A 25,666-nucleotide genomic window follows, 5' to 3' on the forward strand; every position below is an offset into this window, starting at 1 on the left:
GTATCATTCGGTGTTGATAATCTTGGGAGAGCGTATGATATCATGGCGAAGTCAACCTTCTTTCTATTTTGTTTTAGTAAACACTTTTCTCTGGGCCCTTTTTGGACCGCCGTCATTCTCAATTATTTCTCCTATCAGTTCTTTCATACCATTGTCGCTTTACTTTCATGAACCAATATGTTTCGCCAAACGATCTCCGGTATGCTTCGTTCCGTTCCTCACGCATCAGCAGGCCAAACGGATTCATTGATTCACATACAAACATCATCTCGCATCACTACAACTCTTCAAGTCACGCTACCATGGCCCATCGGCCCAAACGTCATGCTCATTCGTGGCACACAGTGTCGCCCAGCCTGAAGCAACCCATAGCACTGTAACATGAAGGAACAAAAGGAGAAGGCTCATAGCTAAGCCCCATGCTCGTGGACCGCTTGTGAAGTAATCTCCGTAGCCTTGCCTGAGGGCAGGAGAATAGCTCGTCATTTGCGGTAAGCCAAGATCTAGCGCTGCAACGCAGACGAGTGGAATGCCTACGTTCGGTTGGACCATGAGTGGCCAGCAGGGCCGTGTGAGAGTGGTTATTTTGATGCCAAATAAGCCGAGGCGTAGGGCATAGCTGAGTAGCGCAGAGTTCTCGCCTGCCAGATGCATGGATCGGATGAGAAACACAGTTGCTCTCCGTCTAAGAGCGTCAGCTGTGGTCGTGGGCGGCGGCATCAAAAGTGGAGGGCTCTGAGAGTTTCGTCTCTCGTGCATCTCTGAGTGCTCAGATGCGTCGCTGACGCTCACGGCTGGTGTTACAAAGGATCCGCGATGACTTTCTTGGCTGCGGGACATAACCATGGACTGCGAACCACCATGTCTCGATAGAGATTGACGGTGCGGATCCAGTCGAGAGTTCTGGCCACTCTTGGTAGGCGACAGGTCTCTCGAAGTAGTCCTAGCCAATGTGCTGATCTCTTCAAACTTGTCCGATGTTGACGTTTGATGTCGATGTCGGGGGCCTGTAGAACTGTAAGAGTAGGTTGTTACAACACAAGAAAAAGAAACTCACCTGGAACTGGCGTGCTTGGGGGAGCGGGCGAGTCCAGATTCTGGATACGAGTTCCGATCCCGAGATTTGGTGCAGGCTCCTGACTTGCACCATTCTCGAAGGTCATTGACTCGCCTCGCATGGCTTTGAGAACCTCATTGGCACTAGGTCTTTCGCCAGGGTTGAGAGACAACAATCTTTTCAATAGCTGGTAGAGCTTCGAGGGAAGATCTGGTCGCTCACGTCGTTCATCCTGGAACCCTTGCCAGTGAGTGATCTCGGTTCGAAGTTCATCTACATCTTCGAGTTCTTCTTGCAGAGCATTCGCGCTTTGGTAAGGAAGTCTCCCGAAGCACATAAAGTAGAGAATCATACCAAGCGAGAAGACATCCGACTTTGTGGTGAAGTTTGCATATCGACCTGAGGAGACATCCATCTTGAGGACCTCGGGAGCGCAGTACGAGATGGTCCCAGTAGTGCCTGAAGACTTGCGGACGACATTCTCGGGCTGGACTTCACCAAAATCGCTGATGAGGCATGTCGTTCTGCCACCCTCACGATGAAGCAAACAATTACTTGGTTTGAGATCGCGATGAATGTAGTTGGCTGCGTGGAGGTATGCCACGCCGGACGTGATGTCCTTGAATAGGGTGTAAATTTCATCAAAAGGGAGCTTGCGGTTGCCATTCAACAAATCGACAGGGGTTTCGAGTTGGCCCTTTGATCGGCGACGCATCTGAGCCTTGAGCTCCTCTTTGGTCGCCTCACGTGGTGCTCCGCCGATGATGTACTGTTGGAGGTCACCACCATTACAGTATTGCTGAAGGATGAATGCGCAAGCGACACTGGGGCCAAATCGGGTGAGTCTAACATCCTCAAGCCAGACGTGCCGATACGATACAAGGTTTGGATGGGAAAGCTTGGCGAGAAGCTCGACTTCGATGAGAACCTTCTCTAACCAGGCGTGATCATCCCCGACAGGGACTCGTTTGCAAGCGAATTGGCCAAGGGCGCATCCATCAATTTCGTGCCGTACAAGCAGCACAACACCTTTACCTCCCTTGCCTAGGACTCTTTCCTCGACGAAAAATGTGTTGAAGTAGTTGGGACTGAATGCATCTCGCCGTATTCTGCTGCCTTCGGCTTGCGCAACACCGGGTGTACTCGACACAAACTCGGCCTCATCTGGACCTGGAGATGGCGATGTCTGATTTGTTGTCGGGCTACTGCTGCCGCCCAAGATAGGACCAAAAAGTCTTCTAACTGGACTCGGCGGGTGATCGGTGGAATTATCGTTATTCGCATTGGCAGCGCGGAGCATGCGAAAGTAATCGGGGTCGACATAGGTTTCTTGCCGAGCACCAAAGGAATCATAGCTTCGGTCGGAAGTATTCTCGGAACGAGTAAGCGGCTGATGGCATGTAGGACAAGTCGAGATGCCTCTGATCTCGAGTCTATGTGATTGAGAATCGCGAACAACGATAGCGTTGTGGTGACGGCTGCAAGTTACAAGGGTTTGGTTAGCTTGCTATGGATACCGAACTACGGATACCTTGCACAACAAACAAAGGGAAGCGTGATGACGTACAGAACAATCTCTCGGCCCTCATGGGGCTGGTATGGAATTAGCGACATGTCCTTGGAGTGGGAGCGTCAGGTACAAAATCCAGGATCGCAATCATGGTAAAGATGATGCGATGGGGAGGTTGAGGATTTTGTGTTGGAGCTGTTGGTTCAAGTGGAAATGGAAGTGGAATGGAAGTGGAAAGTTTCGCGGGGAAGCTCCAGGTTGCCAGTGGCAGTTAGTGGTGTTGTTGATTGAATCATTGCTGACAAGGGATCGGAGATATCGAGGTAACGTGAACAACACGCAACAGTGCGACTCGAAAATCCATAAAATTACAATGAGACTTTATGAGTCATTGGCTTCTATCACTGCATCCGCTGTGAGTATTATTGATTAGAATAACAAGTTTCTTTTAACTGTTTTGTAATTTTGACAGCTCATGAGCTCTAAGAAACGAGCCAGAGCGTCGGGTGTCATTGGTGCATCCATGTTGATCATCAGGAACCTCAATTAAGCTTTGTTATTACATCTTGACGCCGTTCTACTGGTAGATCGGGAGCTAATTGCTTCCTGAACGTTATCGACTTAAACGAAATTAATTAGGTAGATTATTTATCCCAATAGTTTCGTAGGTCAGCCACTGTCCCAGCTTGAAGCAGAATGTCAAGTTTGAAAGTCTAGGGTATATTCCTTCCACATGTCCTTGACCAACAACACCTTCCCCACTATCGCGAGGCTTCCCATTTCCACGCAAGCAACTCTCTGTCCAGAATAACGTACTACTATGGCAGATCTCCGACAAGCGTGTGATCGATGTCACAGTAAAAAGCTAAAATGTACAAAGATCCCTGCCTCTTCAGTCTGTACTCGCTGTGTCAAAGCTGGAGTCACCTGTCTCTTCAGTCCTCCAACTCGGTCTCTGCGCCATCCTGACAATGTTGCCTTCAACTGGTCTATGCTTGGCCTGGACGAGCCTACAGTCGATCCAGTTCCTAGCTTTGACCTAGATCCACTTATCACAACGCCGCCTGTTAGCGAAGATACAGATCCTCCTCCACCTCCACCAGCTAAAGTCACTGAGATATCTCAGTTGACAGATCTCATGGCTGGGCTGGATCGGCTACAGACAAACTTTCCAACCTCGCAAATGGATCATTTATCTGCAAGGGAACTCACCGACTTCATGAAGATATGCAAGTTTGATCTTGGATCGTTCCTTGAAGATCTGCTACAGCGTTCACAAAAGCTACTTCACTTATATCCTGAAGTCCTCAAGCGACTTGAACCCGAGGATATCAGCTGCGATGCGCCGGACTGCATACATAACGCACAAAAGCAATTTTCGGTTTCAAAATCCAGAGTTCCTATCGACCAGTCTCTTATTCACCTCATCATGGCCTGTCATCTTCGTCTACTAGACATCTTTGACATGATCACTAACCATGGGCGTATGTGTGCTCATGCTGTACCGCTGTTACCCAGAGAACAGGAACCCAAGTTCGATATGCCCGAGATCAAGATCGGCTCTTTCGTTGCCCCGAAAATGTCTGCAGCTTCAATGATGATCGCAATGGTGATTGAGCTCCAGCATTCCCTGAGCTCAAGGGCAGAGCAACTGGAAAATGCGGTCTCATTAGCTGTAGGCAATGAGTCAAAAGCAGCAAAGATCATCAGTCTTCAATGCGAGTTATTGAAAGAACGAGCTTCGGACACTCTTGATGGACTTTGTTCTCTTCGAGATAACCTCATGAAACTTGGTGTCATCAGATGAAGTTGTTTCACCGTTTACTTCAAAGAACCCTAGATCAGAATCACAAGACTATGACCCATACTATGCGGAGACAAACAAAAAGAGATGGTTAGGAAGTCTTCTATCTTTGAGGCGCATTGGGCCATAGTAATGCATGAGAGTCAACTGGCATTGCTCCTCGTTCGTCGTGTGCAAGAAAGACAGACACGGCTGAGTTGCTAAACGGACGCATATGTTGGCTGCCGATGCAAGGAGCCTGAGAAGGGCCGGTTGACTTCATCAACCACCTATCCTATGAGATTGCCGAGCTCCATTATCTGGCTGATCGATGGAGCATGCCTTTCACACGGAAATACTCGCTCAAGGGGGGTCTGGGCTTTGGAAGGGAAATTTTACGACACTGTCAGATCACTGGAAAACGTCAAGGCAGCTGCAGGCTCGTCATACTGTCGCTTTACAGTAATGCCCGAGATGTTGCAGCTTTGCCATTTTGAGATCCGCCCCCAAACAACAAAACCCGATTGCAACACAAACTCACAATGTTCTGCAACCAGTGAAACCATGCTTCCCAATTTACCCGCATATAGGTGTTACAAGCCAGCTATGCATCATCGTCTCATTCGTTCTGTCGCAATGCTTCGCTGTGACCGAGGTACCATCGGCGTCATTGTCCACTCTGTGTTCCCCATGGAAGAGATTCTGTGGATAACCTCAGAGCTGACGTTTGCGGCTCGTGGTTGCACAATGCCCAGCGTCAGTCAGAAACACGGGAAAGCGGGTGTTACCCAGCTAGCGGAGGAAAGAAAAATTGGGACCTTGATCCTAAACAATAAAAATATTTAGGTAATTTAGCCTAAGTTTAGGGGACTCTCTACTAAGTTTATTGCAGCACCCTCTTTTCAAGTCTTGAGCTTTCTTGCTCCCTGAGGTCCAGCTATAGAGGGTGGAACTTCAGCCTTTGGCGATGGTATTGATTGTCCGATCATGCAGTCGTGCGGAAGTTAAGGCTGAGGGTCGGGGTTACGACCTAAACGAGAAGTCCTCTGCAGGTTGTTTCTTGAGTCGAATTAAATTGATACGGTCAGAAGAGGTACCGGTTCTGGTGCCGCTGTCACACCACGTGAAATACTATGGGTGGTCAGACTGGGAATTCTTCCCGATATTATGTGAAGAACCTCAGTTCATGGCCGAATATCCGTATATGAGAGTACCATTACTGCGAAATGATGAAAGAGCGCGGGGAAATGTCTTAGCCAAAGTCATGGGGGCACCTCCGCATGAGAGAAATCCCCCCCAAAGGCGACGGATATTGCGAGGAAATAGACCGGACTTCAACTCCATGACTCGGCCGAGAATATCTGAGCACGCCATGTTTAGGAAAGCGGGTGATCAGGCCGTTTCAAGAAAGACCCCTGCCCAATGAAATTGGCAGACCCATACGAGAAAGGGACCCTTTGCGAAGACAACGTGCCCTAGTGTCATGTAGGTCGACGGAGTTTATGGCTGAACCCGAACGCGAACGAGGAGCCGAAGAAGAGAAGGGGGAGGGGGGAAGATGTGCTCCGGCCGAGGTTTGTTGCATCGGAAGAGGAGATCTCCAACAGATTTAGACAGAAACCCGAATTGGCGGAGGCCCTGTTACATTGCTTCAGCCTATGTTCAAGGATGTAGGGACAGCTCTGTTTTTTCTCTTTTCTCTTCCCTTTTTTTCTCCTTCTGTGCCTCATTTCACACCATATGACTCTCTTATGATTGCACACTGAACCCGTTTGTGTTGCCCCGAAGCGAGAACAGTTTCTCTCAGTTCGCGAAACAAACAAACTTGACTTTGTTCTCAAACGAGTATACACCTCGTTACTGGCGTATCTGAGGTCTTCCACCCTGTCTGTCCCGTTCACCCGTCTTGTCAGGCTATCTACCGCGCAAGTCGCCCCATCAACAACCTCGTCTTCCACCGACAGCTTTTACGAAAATTGAACCTGGCCGACTTCAGGTGGAGAGGAACCACAGAATAGGATTTGCGAAAATCCGGGGAGACGAAACGCAAAATCTCCACCAGCATAACCTGGGAATTACCCAATACGGACTATCTCCGACTTCAACATACAGCTGAGACGTTCAAGATGAGTCGAGACGATGACTTGACTCGCGAAGAGTCAAGATCCCATGCCTTGACCCGCGAACCAACACGCGAAGAAAAGACGCGAGAGGCTATTGCCGAGGGTCACGATGCAGATATTCCTAGCAACATTGGCTTTATCCCCACGCCAGCAGACGAGCAAAGAAGAGCTAGTCTCACGAGTCATCGACGTGCAAGCCATGCAAGAGCCTCCCTGGAGCCAGAAAAACATGCCGAGGGTGATGACGTGAGAGATGAGGAAGAAGGTGGTTCGCAAACGCAGAGCGAGAGCGATATTGTTTGGTGGGATGGTGATAAGGATCGCCAGAATCCGTACAACTTTGCGACTTGGAAGAAGGTCCTCAATTGTGTGCTCGTGAGCGCGCTGACGTTCGTCACTCCCTTGGCTTCTTGTAAGTTACCTCTCTGTTCTATCTCGATGTCGCGGTCCTCGACGAGGACATGCTAACATGATGTAGCCATGTTTGCACCCGGTGTGCCGCAACTTATGGTCGAGTTCGGCAGCCAAAGTCGTGAACTTGCATCCTTCTGTGTGTCGGTTTATGTTCTCGGTTTCGCTGCAGGTCCTATGATCTTCGCTCCTCTATCGGAACTTTATGGACGTCAAATAGTCTATCACTGCTGCAACGTTGGCTTCATCGGTATGGAGTACATCCTCACTACCTCCAGACTTCTCTAACCCTCTCAGTGTTCGTTATTGCCTGCGCCAAAGCTCCCTCGCTGAGCAGCTTCATCGCATTCCGCTTCCTCAGTGGCACATTTGGCTCGACACCCATCACCAACGGCGGCGGTACAATCGCAGATATGATCGTTCAGGAGAAGCGAGGTGCGGCAATGGCGAGCTTCAGTATCGGTCCGCTTCTTGGACCCATCATTGGGCCAGTCGTTGGTGGTGTTATCACTGATGCCCTAGGCTGGCGATGGGTATTTTGGATCATTGCTATCATATCCGGCGTCCTGTCCTCTATCTTCTTCTTCGCCTCTGAAGAGACCTACGCACCCGTCATTCTCGCACGAAAAACAAAGAGACTCCAGAAGGAAACAGGCAACGACCGCCTCCGATCTAAACTCGACGCTGGCCTCAGTCCCGCGGATTACTTCAAGCGCGGTATCCTTCGCCCATTCAAGATGCTCCTCTTCTCACCGATCTGCATCATTTGCGGTGTATACGTCGGTCTCGCATATGCATACCTCTACCTCCTCTTCACGAGTCTCACACCTCTGTTTATGAAAATCTACCACTTCAACACGGTTCACGCAGGCCTGACATTCCTTGGTCTTGGTGTGGGTAGTATGATTGGTGTAGCATACTTTTCTGTCTCGAGTGACAAGTACATGAAAAAGAAGGCTGCAGCTACTAAGGAGCAAGGCATTGACGATCCCGCTGAATCAATGAGGCCTGAGAATCGACTCCCGCCCCTGAGGATTGGTGCCGTTCTGCTTCCAGCTGGTTTCTTCATTTACGGATGGACTGCTGAGTACCATACTCATTGGATTGCACCTATTCTTGGAACATGTGTTATTGGTGTCGGAAACCTGGTCATCTTCATGGTAGGCTCGTTGCTCTTTATCGTGAACCAGACTAACATATCACAGTCACTGCAGATGTACCTCATCGACAGTTTCACCATCTACGCAGCCTCCGCCCTCGCCGCCAACGCCGTTATGCGATCAATCGCCGGTGCATTCCTACCTCTCGCGGGACTGCCAATGTACGATAAACTCGGTATGGGATGGGGAAACAGTCTCTTGGGCTTCATCGCTGCTGCGCTAATCCCTGCGCCGTGGTTGTTCATCAAGTACGGAGAGCATTTGAGAAAGAAATTTGAGATCAAGGATTTATAGACTATAAAGTGGACAGAATGGCGATTCTCAGGCATACATAGAGGGAGCCCAGCATCTATTAGCATATTCATCTACGGAGTCATTTATTTGTTAGCCATACACTGCATTACCGCCTGAGCGAGACTGCTCCAATGGTTTTATAACGGAGCTCCAGATGAGGCGTTGATCTCACGCGCGAATGCATGGCCGTTGAATGCATGCAGCTGATGCGGCTCGAGCCGAACCGCCAGGGTCATGAGACAAAAGACGATGATGGAAACTTGCTATCACGAAAGAGGTACCTTGTTAGGGAGCCCTTTCAGTGTTCATCTCACGATGCTGTACAACTGCGCAGCATTCACAAAATAACCACTTCAGCGACTGAACATGGATAACTTGAGTCGTCTCAATGGTCTAACTTTGTCACAAGAACTCTGCCGAAAAGCACGGCCAGTGTCATCTTACTATGACAGCCCCTGCGTATAAACACCGGCGCCTTAATCCACTAGACCTACAGTAACATTATTTACTATGATGTAATGAATAAAGAGTTACAAGCTACCTCAGTTTATATTAGATTTATCCAATGACTCAAGTCCCATGGGAAAGTTCTTTAGGCTCTATGCCATCTCTGAGTACCCTTCTCACCTCAGCACCTTATCCAAAGCTCATCTTGAAGGACCGACAATATCCCCCAAGTATCACAATCATGCCAGAATCGGTTGTCATCGACCCTTGATAAAGTCAGGCCACGCCTTTGTACACGGACCACAGAAAAGATAGACCCATAGGTGAGGAAAGAGAACCCAGGACCTTGATCCTAAATGGTAAAGACTCAGGCTAACTTAGCACAAGTTTAGGATAACTCTGCTAAATTTAGGATACCTGTTGCTGAGTTTACTTTGACACCCTATCTATATCAGGGCCTGATGTTTTCCTGCTCCTCGAGGCCCATCTCATCATATATCGTATCGTCAGGGATTAGTTAAGTAATGTACCCTTGAATCGATAGATCCGGACCCTAGCTCGGGGTCTTTCCATAGCTCAGCCCTTTAATCCTTGGCTGCATGTGCGGGCTGCGAGGCTTCGGATAGGCGGGTCGCTAGGGACGCATGTGTTGATGCGAGAGATGTACTGGACAGTACACGGCGGGATGTCGGCCTGGTACCCGTAGTGTTTGGTCATATCAGGTCTACGACTTACTCTCTTGGAGACGCAATTCACAGAGACAGATGACATGATGTATAGGGACTTGCCCTGTTTATTCCTTTACGTGACTCAGAACTCGTAAACCAGTACCCTAACCTTGGAAACAACCATTGCCCTGTCTATCATTACTAATTTCGCATTAAACAAATCCCCATCACTCCAGGTTCATCTTTAAGAGACTTTTATGCTTTACTGAAGCTGGCCAATGCCGAGGTGCTCGGGGTCAGCCTTGACGATTCGGAGGGTGTTGGTGTTACCCATGCCGCCCTTCCAGCCCTGGACAACGACAACGGTGTCACCGGGGGTGAGGACGTTGAGCTGAAGAGCGTTGTTGACGGCCCACTTGATTCGGCGATCGACATCCTCCTGCCAGTTAACCTGGGTGAAGTCGGGCTTGGTCTCGGGGAACAGGAAGGGGTACACGCCACGGTACAGATGGGCGAATCGAGATGTGGTGGGGCTTCGAGTGACCATGAAGATGGGGCACACGGGTCGGTACTTGGAAAGCATGCGGGCCGACTCTCCGGAGGTGGAGAGGACAATGATACCGCCAGCACCGAGATCGAGGGAAGCGCGGACAGCAGCCATAGCGCAAGACTCGACAGTGGAGACGGGTCGCTTGACGAGAGTGCACATCTCCTCGAAGTGAGAAACGTAGGGGATGGTGTTCTCGGCCTTGAGGCAAGTCTCGTGCATCTCCTTGACAGCCTCAGAGGGGTAGCTACCCTTGGCTGTCTCACCAGAAAGCATGACACAGTCGGCACCATCAGTGATGGCGTTACCGACGTCGCTGATCTCAGCACGGGTGGGGCGGGGGTTCTTGATCATGGACTCGAGCATCTGAGTAGCGCAGATGACGGGCTTGCCAGCGAGGTTGCACATGGCAATGAGCTTCTTCTGGGCAGCAAACACCTCAGCAGCGGGAATCTCGATACCGAGATCACCACGGGCAACCATGACACCATCGGTAGCCTCGAGGATCTCCTTGAAGTTGTTGAGACCCTGTCGGTTCTCGATCTTGGAGATGATCTGGATGTGCTTGCCCTTCTCGCCGAGAACCTCACGGATGTCATAGATATCCTGAGCGCGGCGGATGAAAGAGGCGAAAACCATGTCGACGTTGTTCTCAACACCGAACTTGAGATCGGCCTTGTCCTTCTCGGAAAGAGCGGGAAGATCGACATCAGTGTTGGGCAGGTTGACACCCTTCTTGGAGCAGATAGCACCGTTGTTGCGGGCCTTGACTCGGATGGTCTTCTCGTCCTTGATCTCGAGGACGTCGAAAGCGAGAACACCGTCGTCGACGTAGATGACACGGCCGGGCTCAATGACATTGGTAATGTTCTTGTAGTCGACGTACCTACAAGAGTTAGCTTGAGGAGTTACACCGTTTCTATTGTACTCACATGTTCTTGTCGTCACAGGCGGTGGCATAAGAATCGTCGGTGGTGATGTTCATCTCGTGGCCAGCACTGATGGGAATATCCTCATCGTTGGGAGTGTTACCCGTTCGGATCTCGGGGCCCTTGGTATCAAGAGCAATGGCAACATTGCGACCAGCGTGGGTAGCCTCGGACTCACGAGCGTTGTCAATGACAGACTTGTGGTACTCGTATGATCCGTGAGAGAAGTTCATGCGGACAACGTTAAGACCGGAATCTCGGAGCTTGTTGATGGCCTCAACAGAGTTGGTCTTGGGGCCAATGGTGCAGATGATGGAGGAGCGGCGGTAGTTGCGCTGAGGTCGGAAAGCGGTGTCGAGGGAGGCAAGCCATGAGATCTTGCCTCCGAACTCGAGGTGGTCCTGAGCGGTAGCAGCCATGACGCTTTTGGAATGCTTGTGTGAGGGTTTCTGAGCCATTGTGAAAGAAGCGATTAGCAAATGTTGAGTAGTGGGTGGGATGAGCTTGGCGGGGTAGCTCTGGTGCGAAAAGAATGAAGACGTGAGGAATCCAGCCCAGAACAGTTGGAGAAGACGGGAAATATATGTCTCTCTCAATCAACTGATATCAGCAGCCAACAAGTAGCAGAGAAGAAAGATCAGGTCGTTCTGCGGGCACTTGCTATGCAGGCCAACAGGGATGCATGCGTGAGCTGTAGGCAAAAAGTACATGGGGCTAACATGGATCTGATCTGACGTTAAGTGACGTGGTGGGAAAGGCGATAGTACTGGGGCGTGGCATTTCTCGGTGGGCAGAGCAGTCGGTGCGACACAGTCTGGCTGGCTTGGTTGGCGAAAAGGACAAAAGACGACCCATGAACTCAATAGATGGGCCGAGTACAGAATCGTCAGATAATCGCTAATCGAGCCAGAAGAACCGAGTCCAAACCCGAGACCTTGTCTCGTACTGTCAATGGATCGTAGGGGAAATCCAGTGTTTCTGAACTGCTACTGCAACCCAAAAGCCAGAAGCGCATCTGCAAAGACGGGTATATGCCACACCTCCATATCGCTATCGCTATCGCCATCACTTTTTTGGAGTGGCCGGTAGACCAAAACCCAAAGGCCCAAGCCACAGCCAACAGTCGTCTCCATTCATGTGCAGCAGCAGCAACAGTAGCAGCAGCATGTTGACTTACAGGAGTATATGGATTTCGTTGTACGAATGTTGCACCGTACGATAATAACCCAGAAGGATGATGTGGTCAGAGACGCAGAGGAACGTGCGCACTCTTCCTGGTATTATTTATTGACGACGTTCGATGGAGGGAGCTCGCAAAGGTCGAAGCGTAAGGGGGCGGGATGGGTACTAAAATCTGTTTTTGGTCGTTGGTAAGAAGAGGGTTGAGAGATGAGAAGGAAGAGAAGAGAAGAGAAGAAGAGGGAGAGAGGAAGAAATTTGGTGTGGTGATGATGATAATAATAAAAGACGGGAGAGCCCAGCCCAGCCCAGTTCAGTTGGCACAGCGCAGTGCAGTACAGCTCAGTCAGGTACAGCGAACGTTCAGGGGGTACTTTACTCTTGCCTCCCCAATCAACAAATATTTGTACCCTCACCGAGAAATCACGGCCATCATGACTGGAGGGGTACGAACCAAGCATGGAGTAGCGCTACGGAATACTTGCCTCAGATGTACTTAGTACGGTGAATTCATAGCCCGCTTTGGCCAAATGTGTCTGAGCTCTGAGGTGTGTCGCTGTGGTTGAGATATGGAGAGCTTTTTTTTCGCCTTTTTCTTTTTTTTCTTTTCTTTTCTGGCGATCTGGTTCAGGAATTATGGGGAGCTGTTCCTTGCACCCCGCTTCCTGTGAGATGCAAGCTTACAGGCCTTGAATTAGTGTTGGAGTTGATTTATATGTTCGCAATGGTCTAAAGTCGTGATTTAACAGGTGTAAAGTAATATAAATCTGTATATTCTTCCGACAATATTCTCAAAATCTCCAAATAAAAGTCACTGTCTTGCCCGCCCTCGTCAAAGTCGCGTAGGTAGCTATTTTCTGTTCCCCCACCAAACTCGACCCCGCTATCGCGCTTGGGTGTTTGGTGGCTTTGCTTTTGCCATCCATTAGCATCGTTAAGTTACAGCGGCATATTCGGGGCAAAGCACTCCGCCCGCTACTGCAGCATCCGACAGTAGCTCTCCCCTCCCTCTACGAACTGTTCTCCCCAACCCCAAATCGGTAATTTTATCTGTCCCTCACCTCACCTTGCCTTGCTGATTTATGTTCATATTAGCCAAATCTCAGGGTGGGTTATCTATCATATCGAATGCATTGGCCGTGTCATGAAACGCGCAAACAAATGTCAATCACCCCGCCACTCAAACGTGACCATAGTTAGGTTACCTCATCCCTTGACTCGATGGCAATTCGTTGAGTAGGTAGTGGCAGGGTACTTTGATGGTGCCAACAGAGTTGGAGTCAGAAAGCGCCTAGTTTTCTAACGAATAAAGTATCGCCCTCTCACCTTGGAAGCATTGGCCTCACCTGAGCTCGTAACGTCTCAACAACAGTCATCAAACTTTGATTGGGCTGAAATGCAAGGCCAATCAGTCAATTCCTTACCAGGCATGCTGCTACGATTGGGTTGAGGTTTGTCTTAGTATTGCATACTGCTAAGAAGCCTCTTGGCATGATACACATCAACTTCGCTTCTCATTGTCCTCTTCCTGTTCAGGCAGGACATTACGATACTGTTCATGAATGTTATGACAAGTGTTTTAGCCTGCATCTTCAGCAGAGTCATGTCTATGACGCGAGGGAATAAACGAGTCTTATCTATCGTTTCAACTGGACCTATCAACCCTTGAGCTCAACGTCTTTTTTCTTGGCTCTTGGTTCAGCCTAAGTCCAAGCCATCGACGTCGGTTCCAACCGTCCATCTCCTGGCGGAATACACCACTCAAACACCTCTGTCATGGCCGCGGAAATCACCATTGGGTCGCTATCATTCAGCTCTTTGAGATAGACCCCCATCTCCTGACTAACGTTAATTGATCGCATAGCTTAAGCATTAGACTATAGTTGACCGACATGTCGTTTCAACAGAAAAACAAATAAAAAAACCAGCCGCCCCTCCCTCACCCATAAGCGCGAGTAATATGTTAAGCACAGCACATTGCATCGAGTAAAACGGCACTTTAAACAATGTTCGTTTTCAGATATCGGTAGATACCAAGCCCATTGGGTAAAAACTATGTTTGTCAGAAAAGATTGGCGGCGCGGGGGTCAATTGCTGCAAAAGAGGATCCCTCATGAGTGAGGGATTTTGCTTCATGACTCCCCCCCTCCTCGTCTTTGCTCTTCTTGGGATAGAACACGGCGATGCACTCGGCGATGTCTCTCTGGACCCTTGAACCCCTCTTGCGTCTGGACCGACAGATGTTGAGGTGAAGGGAAAAAACAGTCGTGAGTGGGTTCTCCTGTAAATAACGCCGATATGCCAGCGAACAAGCGGTTTTGTTTTTGACCGGCGACTACGAGACTAGCGGCGGCAACGTGCTGTAATGCAACATGATTATTGAGCCCCGTAGATTTTATCCAGGCGCATTTCTATATCAGGAGCTTCCGCTGGGAATGTGAATCTCGAGATGAAGCATGTTGAGCTATTTACACCTTGAGGGGTTCCTCAGGAAATTCCGCTTCGGGATATTTCGAAGCCAGATCTACCATTCTATTTCGAGTCAAGTTATTTTAAGAAAGAAACATCCATGATACAGATGCCAATAATATCATCTCATGAGACGTCTAACATCTCACAATGTTTTGCATTGTAACATCCACTTGCAACAGATCCAAATGCCTGGGTCCCCATCTGTAACAGACATGAGAAACACGTGATGTGGCTCTACCCCGGAGCTTTCGGCGCCGGCTCGCCTGAGTCTCCACTATCGCCTGGTTCCCGCCGCTGTGTCTGTGTCGCATGACGACCGAGCTAGACCAAGGTTAGATCCAGAAAACGACTCCATTCACGACGCTTCACACCGCGACTATCATCCAACTCCAAACGACACTCTACAATTATTCCGCTGCAAACACTTACATCATGGTGGTATGTACCCCCTCTCTCCTCTCCCCCTATTCCCCCTGGAGCTCTGCCCGTGAGGCCTGGCAAGTCTAAAGACTCCTCTCACAGCTCCTCAACCTGCTGACTCTGGGACTCTGGTCAAAGGTTGGACGGTTGACACACTATGCCTTTGACGCCGTTCTCTGTAAGTCCAAGATACTTCCCTTCTTTGTCGCCGCGACAGCGCAAAGCTAACACCGCAACAGTCTCGGCTTTCCTCGCCGGCATGAAGCGATCTACCGGCCTGACGTGAGCCTTAAACCCTCCGAATTACTCTCCGACACATCTAACAGCAAACGATAGTTTCAAGACTGACAAGGTCGCGGGCGAGAACAAGGAATTCACCGGCTGGATCGATAGATACCTCGGTGTCGGAGAATGGGTCATGGATCAATCCGTCGCGATCGCAGGCTCCAGCGGCTACTTTGAGCGAACCCGATGAGCGAATGGGACGACACCTTTTTAAGCTATCGATACCATGGACTTCCCACACAGTTTTACAGCTGCAAATGACTTCAAAAATGACTTAACGATCGCGCGGAGGAAATGGCCAAAGCTACCTGATACGCGTTCGACGCGCTGGGTTTTCAGATAGGCGTTCGGATATATGACTAACTATGCATGTGAATTGGATCAATGATACTGATATTCAACTAAAGCCATGAGCTTCTATCCTGCTGTCGTGAATTGCTCTAGGAATAACCAATAACCTGAACCGGGTTATCTAAAACTGCCCATTCCTTCTTGTCATTATTCATAAGCCTAATCAACGTCCCAAACTCTTCATCCTAGTCGATCTTGGTTTGTTCTTTGTGTTCTGCCAGAAACTCGGCTGGAACCTCGTTCTCAGAGCTGACCCGTCTCAACACTACGCTCTGTTGTTGAGGGCTGTCCGGAGGATCACGATCGTGGTCCTCAAAATGAGATACCAACAAGTCAGCGGGAACTTCGTTATCGCTCTCATCGTGACTTTCTTCAGGCAGCTCCTCGGTTTCTCCCTCTTTGTTGTCTTGTGTTCCATTATGTTCTGGATGATCCTCTGTTGTGGCTGGTTCATCTGTGATTATTCCGAGCGTTCTCAGGAGTGCCTTTGCCTCGAGGAACGCCTCCAGCTCTGCGCCGATCGCGCATATGAGGAGATTCCAATGTTTTGATTCAGCCAGCTGTAATCGCTTCTCCAATTCCTCAACAACAGTGTCCATCTGGGGCAACTGGTCTCGTATCGCGGCTTGTTGCGGCTCTTGGTCAGCATCTCCCGCTTGACTGGCTTTGATCAGTTCCCGCAATCTCGCCTCGAATTGTGCGACAAGCCCTGTAACTTCAGACCAAACCTCGGAACCTTCAATTAAAGCCTTGCGATCTTCTGATATCTGGGTCTTGCGACGCTCAAGCATAGCGATTTCTCCTTGCCACCACGTTCTAGCCATTTCTACCGTCCTGCGCTCTGGTCTTAGTTGCAGGAACTCGGTACCCCGTAGCATCTCAGTATTCTCCTTGGACCGAGATTTCGCACCGGCGCCGAGAGCATCTATATCCAACGGTGTAACAGGGGGTCTTTGTATCAGTGCCCTTACTTCTGTGTCCACGTCTCGACCAGCAGCTCTGTACCCACTAAGGCCAGCCTCTCGTCGATTCTTAACATCCTCTATCTTCTCCCGCACCCATCTGCGCCGATTTCGCATTGCGATCAGTTTCTCTTCTAGAGCTCGTATGTCGTGATCCAAAGCCTGCTGTTCCGCCCCAAGCTCACGGAGCTCCTGGCCCAAAGGTTCTTCTTCGTCGTCTTCCAAGGCATGAAGCTCAGCATATATATCGTCCCTCCTCTTGCTCATTTTGTCAAGGTATGCCAGAGCATCCTTTCGTTGTTCTAGCGCCGTGTTAAGATGCGAGTTCTCTTCCGCTTTCAAGTCTGATAGAGCAGCCATGGCCCGCTGGAGACCAGCTCGAGCTGATTTGAGGCCGCGTGGCTTGCTTGGAGCGGGTTGTCGCACAGGTATAACACTTCCATCTGGCGCAGAGCGCACTGGCATATGTAATGAATTCATCATTCGTGATTTCGACGTAGCCGTCGAATAAAATGTACTCTCCCCAGTACCAGTATCGCTCCCAAAGTTGCTTTCGGAATCCCCATCTCCGCTACCAGCAACCAATCCTGAAGCTTGAAGGTCCAAAAGTTGTTGAATTTCTCGTTCTAAAGCCTTTTCTCGTCGTTGTAAGCTTCTCCATATTGAGTCGAGTCGTGGGCGATTGTCTAAGTGCTTCTGGCTGGGGCTATCACTCAGCCCAAAGCGACTTGGCGAAAGCAACCCAAAACCTCGCCCGCTATCGTTGTGATTCGGGGAGACTGGCTGTCGTGTTGGATCTTGGTTCATCAAGACCGAGGATGCGATCGGAGGTGGTGGCCGTGCGAAGATAACCTTGGACTTTCTTCGAGAAGGTGAATTCTCATAACGATGCTTGCTGTCCCACGAAGCAGGTGATGAAGATCGCCGGGTCGATGTGGTAGAGGTCGGTTGAGCCGTTTTTCTAAGTCTCGGGCGTGGAAGTTCCTGGTCGAAGAGAGAGTCTTCACTCCGAGGTTCGAGCTCGTCTAAGTCATATTCGCTGACTTCTCGAATAGGAGGGCTACGGAGTGGGTTGTTGAGGAGTCGCTGAGTTGGACTGGAAATACGACCGAGGATAGAAGGAGAAGACATGGTCGTCTATAAGTAGAGATACGCGGGAATCGGGTTCGGGAATGATGAGAATGGTCGCAGTATTGAAGTTGTCGCAAACATTCGCTCGATTTCGGATAGACACGGCTTGAAGCTTTTATAGCTGTGGAGTCTGTAGTCGCAGTGCTTCACATTAGTTGAAGTATATCAGTGATATCGGTGGTAAGTGTCGTATAAGCTGTGATTTGTCGTTGCAGGTATTGGTAGTGATCATAAGAGACTTTTATTGATGAAACTTATTGATGGGATGGAAGCTTTGGACACGATCTGGGGTTGGCATGTGCCCACCTGCTCTGGGGGTGCACCTGGCCATGAGCTACCGCGATCCACAGGGCAGGGCGGGGAGTGGATCTGTACCACCGCGTCACGGGCTTATCTCCATGTGATGAAGGTCAATCATATGTTGAATATTTGATGATAGCTTCAACTTGAAGCTCGATTCATACTATGGAAAGGGGCCAGGGAATCAGTATCTCTCTTTTCATTGAGTTGGGTAATCCTCTGTAGCATATAGCTCGGTTCCATGTAATCTTCTTGATACCAGTAATGTGTACTACGCAAACCAGATGTCTCAAGATCACCAAGGTCAAACTCTAGGCTCAAAAAGGAGCACCACGTATAAGATATGACTTAGGTAGCTTACTTGAGAAAGGCTTCATAAATAATACCCAACTTACTCTGGCTCGGTTATTCACGAAATATAGCAGACATTTGTGACCAGGGTTCTGAGATCTACAAATGCAAGTTTCGTCAAGAGGTTTGAAGCTTCCAAATTTCACGCGCCCTCCAGTGAGTTATTCATATTCATGCAAACCCGTGGCTGCGCTTCAAGCTCAGATATAGCGATACCTTCGAATAAGCCTTACATCATTTGAATCCTTCAAGAATAATATTTTTTGCTTGCCTAATCCTCTGCTCATACGAAAGACTGCTACCATCAGCCGGCAACTTTTCACCAACCCCTCTGCCCTTCTCCAAGTCAAACCGAACCAGACCGGGCCAGGCCAGACCGAAACCTTGCTTGCGCGAACGAGGAACCTTCCGTGTCGCATTCTTTCTTGCATCTCGTCAAAATTTCCGCTTCTTCTGCCTCGCTCACACAGGTCAATACCCTGAAGCCTCACTCTCGGACTTCTGCCCCAACCGAAGGAGCCTTCAAGCACCGCGACTTCTGCTGATCCTTTGGCTTACTTTACCAACTGCCGACGCCCGCGAGCCAGTTGAGCTGTAAGGGACACTTCTTTGCTCCACCTCGATTTTATTAACGACTACCTTCGTCTTGCACCGTCGCATACATTTCGCTCCTCAGACTCACCCTCGCTCAACGTTGCTGCTGTTCGCGCGCCAGGCCCCCTGAGGCGAGTCGAGTCGAGTCGAGTCAATCAGCCGCAGGCCAGGTCCGTCAAACAGAGGCCCCGAGCTACTAAGCCGAGTAACAGTCAAAGTATCCGGCGATGAGCCAATCACAGCAGTTCCCTCCTTCACTGCGCCAGGCGCAGGTGGACTCCATGTCTTCTGCATCTGCATCTGCTCCTCGCGCTGGCTCTGGCTCTGGCTCTGGATCCGGCCCTCAACCCCAGCCCCAGCACGACGAATTGCACATGTCGGGCTTGAGCCAAACTGGTGGTTCAATTTCCATGTCGCCTCAAGACTACGAAAACCCTCCTCAGATCAAGTTCGAGTCTTCGCCCTCAAACCTGCACTACAGGAACCCCTCCAACTCTTCGGTGCCCAACGTCCTCCAACCCGCTGGTGGCCTGTCCGCTCGCGGAGCCCCAGCCTCGCCCAACTTGCCCTCGCCGATGCAACAATCCTCTCCCGCTGCCTCATCCGTTCCTCACCAGCCGCCGACGCAAGGCCAACACCAGCAGCATCCTCATCACTCACAACAGCCGCTGCAGATCCCTTCTCAGCACGGCCAGCCTTCCCACGACTATTCAAACTCGCCCGCTGCCGCCGCCGCGAGCAAACCACCACTAGGCATGTCTCATAGCTATTCCCGCTCCAGCCCAGCCGCTGGCTACGATGGCTCTTCCAGTTACCACGCATACACGCCTACTACTCCTAGCGGTGCTTCATCTTCGCATCTAATGTCTCCAATCGATCCCGCCAGATACAATGCTCCAGGATCCCAGCGCACCATCTCCAACACCCCGCTTGGCCTAGCTGATATCCGTCCCCGCGCCGACTCGAGCATGTCCGATGGCCCTGGAGCTTCTATAGGTTATGACGCCAATAGCGCTCAGCCGGGAACAAGCAATTACCTCGCGCCATGGGCCATTTACGCTTTCGACTGGTGCAAATGGCCTGCCCAGGGCAATGGGGCTGGCAAGCTGGCTGTGGGGAGCTACCTGGAAGATGGTCACAACTTTGTGCGTCTCACGTACAATTGATCATGTACAATCGCTGACTCTTTTAGATCCAAATCCTCGATAGCCATATTACGCCAACGCCACAAGACGTCTACACACCTGGCTCGTCTAAATATAGCCTCGAGTTCACCAAGGCTGCTGAAGCTACCCACTCTTATCCTGTGACGCGGTTGCTATGGGAGCCTCCCTCGTCGCAGAAGCAGTCTACTGACCTGCTCGCGACTTCGGGCGACCACCTGCGATTGTGGTCTCTTCCCAACGAGAATCCTGCTACGCCTAGCAGCACCATCGGTCGTCGCGACAACCCTACCACCAAGTTGACGCCTCTCGCATTGCTCTCCAACTCCAAGACTCCAGATCATACTGCGCCGCTCACATCCCTCGATTGGAACACCGTTTCTCCCAGCCTTATCATTACTTCCAGCATAGACACAACATGTACCATCTGGGATATTCCCTCACTTACGGCCAAGACCCAGCTTATTGCCCATGATAAAGAGGTTTATGATGTTAGGTTCTGCGCCAAGAGTGTGGATGTTTTTGTTAGCTGTGGTCAAGACGGCAGTGTCCGTATGTTTGATCTTCGAAGCTTGGAGCACTCTACAATTATTTACGAGCCCACGGGTAAAGAAGAGCGAGGTGAGGTGCCTGTCCAGTCCTCTTTCACCATATACTGACATTCATAGATCCCAATGGTGGACGCGTTAGTCCAACACTCGCTCAACAAACGATGGCGAATCCTCCTCCGCTGCTACGGCTTGCTACTTCACCTCACGATACTCATCTTCTCGCTACATTTGCTCAAGATTCCAATGCTATTCGAATTCTAGACGTGCGACAACCCGGCCAGGCTTTACTCGAGCTACGAGGTCATGGTGGAAACGTTAACTGCATCGAATGGTCGCCTCACCGACGAGGTATGCTTGCTTCAGGTGGTGACGACTGCCAAGTTCTTCTCTGGGATCTTTACAACTCCAACCAGCCGATGAACGGTACTCCTCAGCAGGAGAATCCCAGAAGCCCCGTTGCAAGCTGGCAATGCGATTACGAGATTGGCAACCTTGGCTGGGTGCCTCAACTACCTGGCTCCGAGTACGGCGAATGGCTCGGCGTCGGCGCAGGACGCGGTATCTGGGGAACACGAGTCGCATGAACAGGCAGTACTGAACCGACTTAAATCATTTGTAAAGCGTGGGTCAGAGCTTGCAGTTATGTTCCAGAAACGTTACTCGATTCATGTAAAGTGTGGCTGGTTAAATGGCATGGTCGTTGCATTCCGCAAAGCCTGGAGTTTTCATTAGGAGGTCTTTCGAAAGCCTGATTGGGGGCATCTTCAAGATGCCAGGATCAAAACTTTGGGCTGGTCGATATAAAATCACGAACTTATATCCTGGACACTTGCGCTTTATAGGACGTCTTGTGCATGAGGGGGAGTTTGAGCGGCCAGATTGAGTTCTAGCTTGTGCAAAGCCTGGGAATGGGGGGACATAGAGGGCGGCGCTGGTGGGAGTTAGCGTTGGAGTCGATATAGATGATGAGAAGATATATGCAATATGATGACTATAACCAGATATCAATAAACCGTGGAGTGTTTGTATGTGAGTTAGTGGATCGCTGTCTGGTTGAATTCGGGGGACAGTCCTTCATGAGAACCATGAGAACTCGAGACTCGAAACGACCACGATACGACAAAGAAAAAGGCGACGGGCCAGTCACATTACAGCCCTTTGACGTTGATTCAACGTCTCTCTACCTTACGTTGAGTACATCTATATCGACGCCAGTTTAAGGCCACCTCAAGATTCACTAAGGCTAGGCCTTCATCGAGCTATGGCTCTATACTATCGCTATGGTATCTATGAGTCGTAGAAATAAGGCACACAATTCTACAAGACTTAACAGAAGAAACGGGCTTACCGCAAACTATTTCAACATGTTTCCCCGTCAAGTGATAAATTAATGACCTTCGAGGGACCCACCGTAATTCTGCACAAGTCGGGACCCACCAATTACACGGTTGTGCATTGCACAAGGCCCGGCATTTTGCCGTCTGAAGCTCTAACATTGACTTGAAAGTTGCTTGAACCTCTTTCTTTATTTATCTTTGTCATCCATCAAGCGCCTTTTATTCTTCTTCTCTCGCATCGACGGCATTTATAACTTTCTTAATCTTACAACCTCCAGCGACCAGTCTCTCTCCAATTATCGCAGACACGCTTTGTGTCGCGCGGCTCACTCGCCACCATGTCCTCTCACGACCCTTCGCGCTTCGACGACTCCGAAGATGAGGAAGATTTCAACCCAGCGCCCGCCGATATGTCCGACGAGGAGCAAGATGGCGACGACAAGAAGGCAAAGCGCGGGAGCAGTCCTGCGCCTCGCGATGATGACGATGACGAAGATGAGCGACCGTCAAAGTCGCGACACGCTGATGACGATGGTGAGGAGGAAGAAGAGGACGAGGATGACAATCCCAAGCGTCGCGATGACGACGACGACGACGAAGAAGAAGAAGAGGATGAGGAAGATGACGAGGACGAGGACGATGTCCAGCAGGTGAGCAGGCTCTGATTCTGCCAAGGCGCGTTGCCTGCCGGCCCTTCAAATACTGACCCCCTTTAGGGCCATCGCAGAAAGCGCAGAAAGGAACGAGGAGCGGCTTTCTTCGATATCGAAGCCGAAGTCGACGATGAAGACGAAGCCGAAGATGACGAGATGCTAGGTGAAGAGATAGGCGACTTTATCACAAACGACCATCCAGACGATATGGCCGAAACTGGTATTGACGATGACCGACGACATCGTGAGCTCGATCGCCGTCGTGAGATAGATTCAAGCATGGACGCCGAGAAACAGGCAGAGATCTTGCGGCAGCGATACGGTAATCGACGTTCTGGCAAGGGCTTCAGAGATGCATCGGTTGTTCCCAAGCGACTGCTCCTCCCTAGTGTGGACGATCCTAGCATTTGGGCTGTGCGATGTAAAGAAGGCAAGGAGCGAGAAGTTGTTTTCTCGATTATGAAGCGTATCGAAGAGAGGGCCGGCACTAAGGATGAGCTGGCCATCACTGCTGCGTTCGAGCGTGGAGGTACCGACTCTGTCATGAAGGGATTCGTCTACGTTGAAGCTCGCCGTCAAACCGACATTTTGAAGGGCTTGGACAGCATGATGAATGTGTATCCTCATTCAAAGATGGTTTTGGTCGATATCAAGGATATGCCTGAGCTGTTCCGCGTTTCCAAGACACCAAGTCTGGAGCCTGGAGCCTGGGTTCGTCTGCGAAGGCCCATGAAGCACAATGGTGATCTTGCTCAGGTCATTGATGTTACTGAAAACGGTCTTGAGGCTCGTGTTCGCTTCATTCCCAGATTGGACTATGGCATGCGAGACGACGCCTTCTCTTCAGTCACTGCCGATGGAAAGCGAAAGCGACCTTTCGGTATGGCTGGCCCTAAACCACCGCAGAGGCTCTTTAGCGAGGTTGAGGCCCGAAAGCGCCATCCTCGACATATCCAGGGAAACCCTACTGCCGGTACATGGACCTACATGGGTGACGAGTTTGAGAATGGCTTCCAGGTTAAGGACATCAAGATTCAACAACTTATTACTACCGATGTCAATCCTTCGCTAGAGGAAGTCACTAGATTCGCTTCAGGCGCTGAGGATGGCACTGAGAATCTTGATTTGAAGGCGCTGGCCCACAGTCTAAAGGACAGCAATGCCCTGGCTACGTACCTACCTGGCGATATTGTCGAGGTATACACTGGCGAGCAGAAGGGTGTTGTCGGAAAGGCGATGCGAGTTCATTCCGATGTCGTCTCGATCACTGTCACTGAGGGTGATCTTGTTGGCCAGGAAATCGACGTTCCTATCCGATCCCTTCGCAAGCGCTTCAAGATTGGTGATCACGTCAAGGTCATTGGTGGTAGCAAGTTCCGCGACGAGGTCGGAATGGTTGTCAACATCAAGGACGACCAAGTCACTCTTCTGACAGATCAGACCAACTCTGAAGTCACTGTCTTTAGCAAGGATTTGCGTGAAGCTAGTGATATCGGTGGTCAAGGATCACTAGGTCAATACTCTCTTCATGATCTGGTGCAACTTGATCCTACGACTGTGGGATGTGTTGTCAAGGTTGATCGCGAGTCGCTCGTTGTTCTTGACCAATTTGGAGACACTCGCCAGGTTATGCCATCCCAGATTGCCAACAAACTTCCAAAACGAAAGACTGCTGTTGCCGCTGACCGCAGTGGCTCTGAGATCAGACTTGAAGATGTAGTCAAGGAGTACACAGGCCAACAACGACAGGGTAAAATTATTCACATTCATCGCTCGTATGTCTTCCTACACACCAACGATAGCAAGGAGAACGCTGGTGTCTTTGTCACCAGGGCCAGTATGGTCAACACTGTCGCGGCCAAGGGAGGTCGTGTCGCTGCTGCATCCTCTGGACCTGACCTGACAGCGATGAATCCAGCACTCAAGCTTCACAAGAACGGAGCAGAAAACAAGCCCGTGCAACAACCCAGATCATTTGGCCGAGATAAGGCAATTGAACAGACTGTTATTATCAGGAAGGGAGCCTATAAAGGTCTTTTGGGTATTGTCAAGGATACAACAGACACCCACGCCCGGGTCGAGCTTCATACGAAGAGCAAGACTATTACGGTGCCCAAGGATAGTCTGAGCTTCAAGAACAAGCTGACTGGAGCTACAATTGACATCGCTAGCCGGGGAGGCCGTGGTGGATATGGTGGTGGTGCTGGACGGGGAGGTGGTGGTGATCGTGTGCCAGGATGGCAGGGCGGTTCTCGCACACCTATGGCAGGTAGTGGCTCAGACAGAGTGCCTGCTTGGGGATCACGAAGTAAGTTTCTTTGCAATTGGTTGGTTTTGACATACTAACAACACGTAGCACCCGCAGCTGCAAGCGGACGCACACCCGCTTGGAAGGCTCCAGATATGTCCGGAGCCCGAACTCCCGCGTGGGCCGATGGTTCACGAACCGTCAATCCTTACGACGGCAACCGTACTGCTTATGGCTCTGGTGGACGTACACCTGCCTGGCAGGCCGGTGGAAGGACTCCTGCTCCTGGCGATGCTTTCGGTGCTGGCTCACGTACGCCTGCATATGGCGGTGGTGGAGACAGCTGGGGCTCAGGATCCAAGACTCCTGCTTGGGGAGTATCTGCGCCAACTCCTGGAGCTAGTGGAAACGACTCATGGGGAGGTTCAGGCGCTTACGATGCCCCTACACCCGGTGTTGGTCTCGGTGCCCCAACTCCTGGTGCGTTGAGTGCTCCTACACCTGGTGCCTACTCAGCACCGACTCCCGCTGCCATCAGCGCACCTACACCAGGAGCTTCATGGCAAGGTGGATGGGGAGCAGACTCGGCTCCTACTCCTGCGGCTGGTGCTCCCACGCCTGGTTATTATGGTGCTCCTACGCCGGCAGCATATGCTCCCCCGGAGACTCCCGCCGCCACTGGTCCTCGATACACTGATGACGATTGATGGAGAGGGGAGCTATAGTAAGAAGATAAGGCA

At 50.5% G+C, this 25,666-nt stretch overlaps 8 protein-coding genes across 8 annotated transcripts; 5 read left to right on the forward strand and 3 right to left on the reverse strand.

The window, feature by feature from the left end:
• Positions 1–297: 297 nt before the first annotated feature.
• Positions 298–2,671, reverse strand: J7337_003210 (uncharacterized protein; the record flags this gene model as incomplete). The annotated part of the gene is made up of 3 exons (XM_044820928.1): positions 298–1,007; positions 1,058–2,535; positions 2,625–2,671. 3 exons carry the CDS (start codon positions 2,669–2,671, stop codon positions 298–300), a joined length of 2,235 nt encoding a protein of 744 aa, XP_044685228.1.
• A 716-nt stretch (positions 2,672–3,387) lies between these two features.
• Positions 3,388–4,374, forward strand: J7337_003211 (uncharacterized protein; the record flags this gene model as incomplete). The annotated part of the gene is made up of 2 exons (XM_044820929.1): positions 3,388–3,424; positions 3,464–4,374. 2 exons carry the CDS (start codon positions 3,388–3,390, stop codon positions 4,372–4,374), a joined length of 948 nt encoding a protein of 315 aa, XP_044685229.1.
• A 2,102-nt stretch (positions 4,375–6,476) lies between these two features.
• On the forward strand, positions 6,477–8,338 carry J7337_003212 (uncharacterized protein; the record flags this gene model as incomplete). Its single annotated transcript, XM_044820930.1, has 4 exons — positions 6,477–6,885; positions 6,952–7,134; positions 7,182–8,044; positions 8,090–8,338. The coding sequence occupies 4 exons, from the start codon at positions 6,477–6,479 to the stop codon at positions 8,336–8,338; spliced, it is 1,704 nt and encodes a 567-aa protein (XP_044685230.1).
• Positions 8,339–9,715: 1,377 nt separating this feature from the next.
• PKI1 (Pyruvate kinase) lies at positions 9,716–11,387 on the reverse strand (the record flags this gene model as incomplete). The annotated part of the gene is made up of 2 exons (XM_044820931.1): positions 9,716–10,886; positions 10,933–11,387. 2 exons carry the CDS (start codon positions 11,385–11,387, stop codon positions 9,716–9,718), a joined length of 1,626 nt encoding a protein of 541 aa, XP_044685231.1.
• Positions 11,388–15,012: 3,625 nt separating this feature from the next.
• Positions 15,013–15,475, forward strand: J7337_003214 (uncharacterized protein; the record flags this gene model as incomplete). Its single annotated transcript, XM_044820932.1, has 4 exons — positions 15,013–15,018; positions 15,103–15,178; positions 15,240–15,282; positions 15,337–15,475. 4 exons carry the CDS (start codon positions 15,013–15,015, stop codon positions 15,473–15,475), a joined length of 264 nt encoding a protein of 87 aa, XP_044685232.1.
• Positions 15,476–15,821: 346 nt separating this feature from the next.
• ATG28 (Autophagy protein 28) lies at positions 15,822–17,729 on the reverse strand (the record flags this gene model as incomplete). The annotated part of the gene is made up of 1 exon (XM_044820933.1): positions 15,822–17,729. One exon carries the CDS (start codon positions 17,727–17,729, stop codon positions 15,822–15,824), a length of 1,908 nt encoding a protein of 635 aa, XP_044685233.1.
• A 1,472-nt stretch (positions 17,730–19,201) lies between these two features.
• Positions 19,202–21,272, forward strand: J7337_003216 (uncharacterized protein; the record flags this gene model as incomplete). The annotated part of the gene is made up of 3 exons (XM_044820934.1): positions 19,202–20,119; positions 20,167–20,758; positions 20,806–21,272. The coding sequence occupies 3 exons, from the start codon at positions 19,202–19,204 to the stop codon at positions 21,270–21,272; spliced, it is 1,977 nt and encodes a 658-aa protein (XP_044685234.1).
• Positions 21,273–22,363: 1,091 nt separating this feature from the next.
• On the forward strand, positions 22,364–25,633 carry SPT5 (transcription elongation factor spt5; the record flags this gene model as incomplete). The annotated part of the gene is made up of 3 exons (XM_044820935.1): positions 22,364–22,675; positions 22,742–24,986; positions 25,035–25,633. The coding sequence occupies 3 exons, from the start codon at positions 22,364–22,366 to the stop codon at positions 25,631–25,633; spliced, it is 3,156 nt and encodes a 1,051-aa protein (XP_044685235.1).
• Between the last annotated feature and the right edge of the window lie 33 nt (positions 25,634–25,666).

Source organism: Fusarium musae, chromosome 2 (assembly GCF_019915245.1).
Source record: "Fusarium musae strain F31 chromosome 2, whole genome shotgun sequence".
NCBI lineage: Eukaryota > Fungi > Ascomycota > Sordariomycetes > Hypocreales > Nectriaceae > Fusarium > Fusarium musae.